Source organism: Mastigoproctus giganteus, chromosome 11 (genome assembly GCF_048544385.1).
Source record: "Mastigoproctus giganteus isolate SK-2022 chromosome 11, ASM4854438v1, whole genome shotgun sequence".
Classification (NCBI taxonomy): domain Eukaryota; kingdom Metazoa; phylum Arthropoda; class Arachnida; order Uropygi; family Thelyphonidae; genus Mastigoproctus; species Mastigoproctus giganteus.
The window spans coordinates 102,495,460-102,503,748 of NC_143585.1; the positions used below are offsets into that span (position 1 = coordinate 102,495,460).

The 8,289-nt window shown below is 34.8% G+C and overlaps 1 protein-coding gene across 1 annotated transcript in view; it reads right to left on the reverse strand.

Moving 5' to 3' along the window:
* LOC150078308 (soma ferritin-like) overlaps positions 1–6,939 on the reverse strand; it is a 50,211-nt gene extending 43,272 nt beyond the window's left edge. The window contains exon 1 of the mRNA XM_090385221.1: positions 6,529–6,939. Within this exon, the coding sequence (XP_090241347.1) occupies positions 6,529–6,598 (70 nt within the window). The 5' untranslated portion in view covers positions 6,599–6,939. The remainder of the gene's footprint in view (positions 1–6,528) is intronic.
* Between the last annotated feature and the right edge of the window lie 1,350 nt (positions 6,940–8,289).

Genomic DNA, 8,289 nt, shown 5'->3' on the forward strand with positions numbered 1-8,289 from the left:
AGTCTCTCTGGGGCTGAATTGATTGACAAGGCATTCATCATATACTTCTGCCTATCATGTCATTAAATTTTTAAATTTAATCCTAAAACTTACAACTTTTTTTTCAAAGTTACCCTGTACCTGTTATGCAAGTCATAACTCAGATCTCCTATCCTTATTAGTACCAACAGCTTCACATTTTAGTGCCTTTAAAAGATAACTCTACACTATCATTAACTTTAGAACATATACATCCTGTTTCCTATTCCACAATATATTTTCCATTTGTCAATAGAGTTGCCAACTATAGATACCTCCTGTGGGACCACAGTTATGTACTGTGGAGGATGTTGTGCTGTCTGTTGCTAAAGCATCAACTCTAGCATTGAGCTCATGGGCAATTCAGCCTTGGAGAAATTAGTCATAGTACTTCATAATTTTGCTCCAACCCCTTTTTCCCCAATTCCTCCTTCAAACTATCAAAAAAAGGATCATGCACAAAGAAATTAAACATTTCAATGTTAATAAAAAAAAACTGAGCTTACCATAATAAGGCAAATAAAATTAAACATAGGAAAAAACTTCTAGCTAAACATTTTATTTTCGGAAAAATATACTAATAAAATAAACCAGATAGTAACCTTAAGGATTACTGTATCTAATGCTACATGCAAATTTAGTAAGCAGGGATTTTACCACTAGAAGGTAGCCACATCCAAGTCAATAAGGGACCCATGTCCTATAAGAAAGAGTTAGAATCTCCATCCCATAAATTAACCTTTACACACAGAGTCAAAATTACATATACACACTTTAAAAATCCACAATTCATGAATTATGGATTTATATTATTTCTTTTTTCAGATTGGCTGAAACCTATAGAAATGAGAGAAAACACACAATTAAGTTTTTATGAGAGAAAGGCAATTCTTAAATGGTACTGGAAACTTGAAAATGGCATAGAGGTTTGGCATGCTTGGGAAAGACAACATGGAACAAAGGGCATCTACTGTTCTAACAATAACCCATCTGCATGATAAATTTCAGGAACATGGAACTATACACAATACCAATAAGACAAGCAGGGACAGAAAGGGAATCAAGAAGTACTGAAAATGTTGAAGCTGTCTTAACAAATTTGAATGTTTCCCCACAGAAGTCAACAAGACAGTGTTCATGAGAAATGCAAATGAGTCAATAGATTATTAGATGAATCTTAAAGGACATAAATTTTAAGCCTTTTAGTGTATACACTACATGGTGGTGCATACAATACAGGAAGATGATCCAATCAACAAACAAACAAACACAACTTTGCAAGTGGTACTGTCATAAAAATGGTGGAATCAGTGCTCTTGAGAATGCAGTTGTATGGTAGGAGTGTTGAAAAAGATGTTATTTATGCATGTGAGCCAGAGGAGGGTATTTTGAATATCTTGAAGTTTTTTTAATAGATGCCAAACACACAATTCAGCCTGTCATAGAGGATCTTACAGATTCAATAGCCAACAGATTCACACATTATGAATTGTTAAAATGTATGTATACATAATTCTGACTTGCCTTGTATATAAACACAACCTGTTCAGCAAACATTTGTAATAGCATTGTACAATAAGTTGATAAATAAAGATTTCCCTATCGCTTACCTGAAATACCACTTCAGGAAGGCGATAAATATAATTAATTTCAAAAATTTATTTTCTAAACCCATTGCTTCAATATAATTACCATATTTACGGATTTAGAGCCATGTATATTATGTAGTACATAGGATACACTTTGCTTTCTTGGTGTCTTACGGCGTAGAAAACTTGTACCCACCGGCCTGCAAATCATTCATAGCGTATCATTTATTTTATCTTATCTTATAATTACACTGTATATACTTAAATTCACGCTAAGGTGACATGCAAATTCAGCTCAGGGTCCTACTATAGGAACGGGTTTGCGATCCCGGGCATACCCAAGCTACAACTTATATCTTGTATTGTCTTTAAGCTGTCCTACACTCTTTGTTCTTATTTCTCCAAAATTATTAGGGTAATCCGAGGATGTAGGAGAAACTATTTCTTATTTGTACTACTATATTTTCGTCTTTATGGAGTTCAGGTTCTATTATTCCTACTCTGTTAGTTTTTATTCTTCTTACTATCTGCATGTTTCTCTTTGCGTTAACTTAACTTTAATTAATTATTTATTTATTTATTTTTACCATATCCATCACATAGAGGTCACCACATATATATTACCTCACTAGAAGGATTGTTATTTCATCATGACTATTGTTGTTACTACTTTATGTCCTGGATACGGTAGATATGCCTTATACTTATTCTTATTTTAATTATTAAATTACATTCTCTGTCGGGTCAATGATGTTCAATATATGCTTACATTTATAATATCTTCCTTTTGATTCCAAAATTTAACTACCTTTAATTGGTTTAGATTCAAATTACTTAATCTCTTGATTTTTTATACATCTTAGCAGATATTGATCATTACAGAAACAGAGAACTTCTTGTCGTTTTTTGCCTTCAGCTTGGTGGTTGGCCCCAGTTGAAGTCATTTAGATTGTGGGTAGACAACGATAAGTTTTATGTATATATATTTTTTTTTATATCCCTTGCATTTCTTTAAATCCTGCTTGGTATTGTCTGCTTGAATTACCTTCTATATAATTATCTTAAATATTACAGTATACAAAAAAAAAAAAAATATATATGTGTATATATATAATTAGTATGCATAATAGGTTAGATTTTAGCTTATAGTTTAATGAATACTTATGTGCAACGTTAATGCCAATTGGACATTATACGTGCCTGTATATATATGTGAGTGTATGTGTTTTTTTTTCTCTTTTTAATGGCGCTTTGACATATAAGTATTATTGTGCATACAAATCTGGTAATCAAGTTAGCTCAACTAGGTTATGTTAATTCAGAATGGCCTATACATATTAATTTTAAGTATATTACTATATGATAATGAATTTTTCATTACACTTTACTGATGAATTTTCATTACCTTCAGCTAAAATTATGTTTAATTCAATACTAATTTTAAATAACAATACATTTACATATATTATAATATAGAACATTCCATCACGTGGCCATCAATCCCCTACTTCTTGAGGGGCTTTGAGTGGATTGACAGCCCATCTGATGTAATGTCTCATACCTACCCGTTTCTGTTGTCCCTATACCAGTTTGGCCTTTTTGCTATATTAATTTAACTTTCAAATTTACATTTTAAATATTTCATTTACTTATTTTTATTTCAGTTTAAATTTTTATAATCATTCTCTACAGCAAACTGTGATAGGGGACACAAAGCCCAATGGGTAAGTATCTGATATTGCGAAGGCTCTTACCTACTGTTACTGTCCTGAGGAAGTTGTAGATTAGAAAGGGGTTATTTCCCGCCTTCTAATATATAGGTAGCGAAGCTTTTTACTGCGCAGTCGCCTTACTTTCTACTGTGTTGTGTTGGTGCATTAACCTCAGGCCCCTGACATCCTATGCTAATGTCTGCTGTGGGGGGGGGGTTTATTTGGTTGTTGGCTGGTTGGTTTTCTGTTAATTCTTTATGAAATATGCCAACAATGGGATTTCAGTTTGTTTTATCAAATTGTATTTACATTTACCTTTGTATTTACATATGTTTTTACTGTTATTTGTACATTTATTTCTGCCTTACCTCGGACTCAAAGCCCCCAAAGAAGTAGGGGATTGACGGCCACGTGATGGAATGTTCTATATTATAATATATGTAAATGTATTGTTATTTAAAATTAGTATTGACTTAAACATAATTTTAGCTAAAGGTAATGAAAATTCATCAGTAAAGTGCAATGAAAAATTCATTATCATATAGTAATATACTTCTTAAAATTAATATGTATAGGCCATGCTGAATTAACATAACCTAGTTGGGCTAACTTGATTACCAGATTTGTATGCACAATAATACTTATATGTCAAAGCGCCATTAAAAAGAGGGGAAAAAAAAAACACATACACTCACACACATATATATACAGGGTGTCTCAAAAATATTGGTACAAACGTTTAGGGGAGGTAGGTAACATCTAAAAGAATGTGAATCGCATAGGAACCGATAACCGGAAACGTCACCGTAAGTTCGTATACGGTGCTGTTCATCAGTTCGCGAGAGGGAAAATTTCTGGTTTACTCATTCAAGCAGTAGTCGCCGCACGAAGAGCATGCATCGATATACGAACTGTGAGCTGGCAGACATGCACCTAGTGTATGGATTAGCAGAGGGAAATGAATGAGCCGCTCAACGAATTTAAGGAGAACGCTTCCCAGACAGACATGTACCAGACCACCATTTGTTTGCACGTGTGCATCAAAATTTTTCCGATTATGGGTCATTTAGAAGTAACAGGTGTAGTGCGGGCAGACCACATTCGAAGCGAACTCCCACCAGGGAAGAAAGTGTGTTGAATGCCGTCCAGAATAATCCTACTACCAGCACACGTGCCGTTGCCTCTGCCTTAGGAGTGTCTCGTTGCAGTGTACAGCGTGTCTGGCACGACGATTCCTTACACCCCTTTCATCTCCAAAGGGTTTAGTTACTGCTCCCCCAAGATCATCCTGCACGTGTGGCTTTTGCGCAGTGGTTTCTCCAAGAAAGTGTTCAAGACTTGAATTTTCCAGCCTGTTTTGTTCACGGATGAGGCTTATTTCACTCGGGAAGGCTTATTCAATCAGCACAATGCTCGTGACAACCCACACGGTGTCCACCCCCGTGCAGCACAACATCGCTTTGCAATAAATGTGTGGGCAGGTATGGTCGGTGACTGGTTAGATGCCCCATACCTGTTACCATCCCGCACGAACTCCGCTAAATATCGAATCTTTCTTGAACGTGTTCTACCAGGGTTACTTGACGATGTTCCGGGTTGAAACCAAATGTTGAGACACAACATTTGGTTTCAATATGGCGGAGCACCTGTCCATTATGGAGTGTGTGCGTTCGTGACCATTTGAACAGGCGTTTTTGGCGTAGATGGATTGGCTGTGGTGGACCCGTTGCTCGATAGCCTCCATGCTCACCTGATTTATCGAGCCTTGATTTCTTTCTGTGGGGGCCCTCATCTCTATCGTGTCTGAATCGCCTGTGGAGACGGAAATGGATCTTGTGGCGAGACTCGTCTGTGCTGCTGCTGCTACTGTCAAAGAAACTCCAGGTGTGTTCGACCGTGTCCGCCAATCCATGCTGCGTCAGTGTTTCTCATGGTGGAACCTTCGAGCATCTGTTGTAACATCATGAAATGCATCCATCTCGTACTCCATTGTTAATATTATGTCGACTAAATGTTTGCCACTAATTACTGTCTTGTGTCATTTCTGCTTCTTGTGCCTCTGCTACTACTTTCCCGTGACATTTCCAGTTATGGGTTCCTATGCGATTCACATTCCTTTAGATGGTACCTACCTCCCCTAAACGTTTGTACCAATATTTTTGAGACACCCTGTATATATAGTAAGATCGTTATTACAAACTGTTTATACAAAGCACTTTGTTCCCCTGTAAAAGGGAATATTATTCTTGTTATTGTTAAATAAAAGTTAGTTATGGTACCATTTGACATATCGGCAAAACCTTGTTATTAGTACTGTACACTTAAATTTATGTCCCTTTGAATTTTGCATTAACAAGATTCTACTACACACGCGCACTTATGTCATTTAGCATAAAATCACCATAATGCAATCAAGGTGAATAACTCGTTTACTAGAAAATGATATAGAATAACAAAAAAAAAAAAAAAAAAAAAAAAAGGATGCTTTATAAGGTAAATATAAATAAATCAACTGCTAACTTGGTCTACCCCTCATATTTTAAATATTTTCCTAGTTATACATTTGTTATGAGTGCAGCCTCAATTTACAGTAGCTTAACAGAATTTCACCTAGTAAATACAAACGCGTGCATTCACAAAATTAAAAAAAAAAAAAAACTGCATAGGTGCACACAACGGCTCCTTTTGTAACAATGAATCGCGGCATGAATGAATGTTATCTTTGCATTTCCAATAACGGAACCGCGTGCCGTGTATTTGTGGTGTTTGTAGGTTCGAACACGTGAAGTGTATATATACTCCACGAAAGTATGTTCATTATAGGTTATGTAGATCATCTGCAGATTCAGTAACACACCTAAGTCATACGTTGTAAGGGGAAAGGGAGAGTACAATCTAAAATGAAAAATCCCGTTTTTAGATTTAAAATAATAATAATAATAATAACCAGACATGTAATAGGGTATATCAGAACTAATTCGAAACAGCATTCTAAAATGGCATAGGAATCAAATATATTTTTAATTTAAAGTGAAAAAATTTTTTTCTAATCTTATTGTAGAAACGCTAAAACTTTTTGTAACTTAAATGATGAAATCGAGCTGAATTAATATAAAATAGGTGACTAACCAATTAAAATTAACTTGTCAATGAATTAATGTCATTTAGAAGTTTAATTATTCCGCAAATTAAAAAGAAAACCCCTTTACCTGTTAACGAAGCTACTGCTATTACTGACAAAACCAGAAAAAGAGACAAAACAGTTTCCACGACGCTCATCTTGTTTTCCGCAGCAGAAAACGACAATGACAAGAGTAATAAAGATGAAAGGCAAACTAAGGTCAAATTTTGCCACAAATGAATACAGAAGATTAAATGATACGAATACTTCCAATAAGTAGCTAATGAACTTCTTATAGAAACTGTTATCAGTCTTTGTACACACTGGCACAGAAGACTGCGTCCAAAGTACTAAATGTCTGTCAACCTCAGCTGTAAACAATCTTATATTGTTCCATGTCACATGACGGCGTATTTCTGCATTTCAGTTCCGTGCTTGGTACTGTATACCGATAAAGATAGTGCCACATTACTGATGTGAGTAGAGAATATTCGTGGAGAATTTTCGAATAATATTCTGTTCTCTGGGGAATTCGCATATCATTAATTAAGGCTTCAAACACTTGGGACTTTCCTTGTCTATTATAAATAAATAAATAACATAATTAAAAATAAGTGAGACTATTCTCCAAAGTACTTTTTTTTCTCGAAAATCATCCATCGTTACACACGTATATGGTGTGTTGGAGTGCTTTTTTTTAGTGTAGTGGCCTAACTTATCCCCTCCCCCTGCAAATTAACAAATAATCCACACAGCGCATCAACCAATTATTTATCTTTCAATTTAAACCAAAGGAAATCTATGTAAGAAAAAAAAAAAGTAAAAAAAAAAAAAAAATTGTGTAATAAAAATTCTTTTTATACACTTCCATACAAAGCTGGAACTGGCTACATATTTTGGGGAAAGTGCAATTAGAACACTAAACATGCGAGTGCAGCAATGATCGATCAGGTCTCGCTTAACACCGAGGCCATCGTAACGCTGCGATGCGTGCTTGGTAGCAATGCACTCACATCATGACTTCCTCAGTGACTGATGTGAACAAAAAAACTAAACTAATTTCTTTGTTTCTTTTTATACTGTGATATAGATGCCTGTCTATAATAATAGTAAAAAAAAAAAAAAAAAAAAGCCGAAGCTTTAAGCAGAGGCCCACTTGATCAAAAATTCTTACCGGGGAAACTTGTTGCGGTCTCATACTAGTGTTCATGGCCATCAACAAGTATGAAACGCCAAAACTTTTTGTTTGGGGGGCGTGATTACAAATAACTATAATAATTATCTACTCTTATTGTGATTTTCTTAGGAAAACATGAATGTTTTAACTCCTTAGCATCTATTTTAAAAACTATAAAGAAAAAATTTTTTCTTTATACTTTTTAGACCCTTGGAAAAACTTTTTAATGTGGATACGAGTCGTGTTGATGCCAAAGTATTGTTAGTAGATATTTACCTTATCAAGTAATAGCAAAACCACGGCATCGGAACTTGGAATTAAAATTATTCCTTAACTCAAAAAAGCTTTATATCAAATAAAATGGGCAGTGACTTTCGATTTGTGGACAGATCATTTTAGAGAAATTGGATATTTATGTTTAACTTTACAATGCATTAAAGCAGCTGTTCCCAAACTGGAGTCCTTATGCCTGTTCCAGGGGGATCCGCGAAACGACCCTTGAAACTGGTCAAATTATTCGTTCTATATGTAGCAAATTGATAAATAAAGTTATTATTATATATTTATGTAAAAATAAGAATAAAGTTGAGTTGTTTTAAACATAAAACTCAGTGTTCATACATATATACACACACAGAAACATATGCTTATATGTTTAGGGAATCTGAAAAC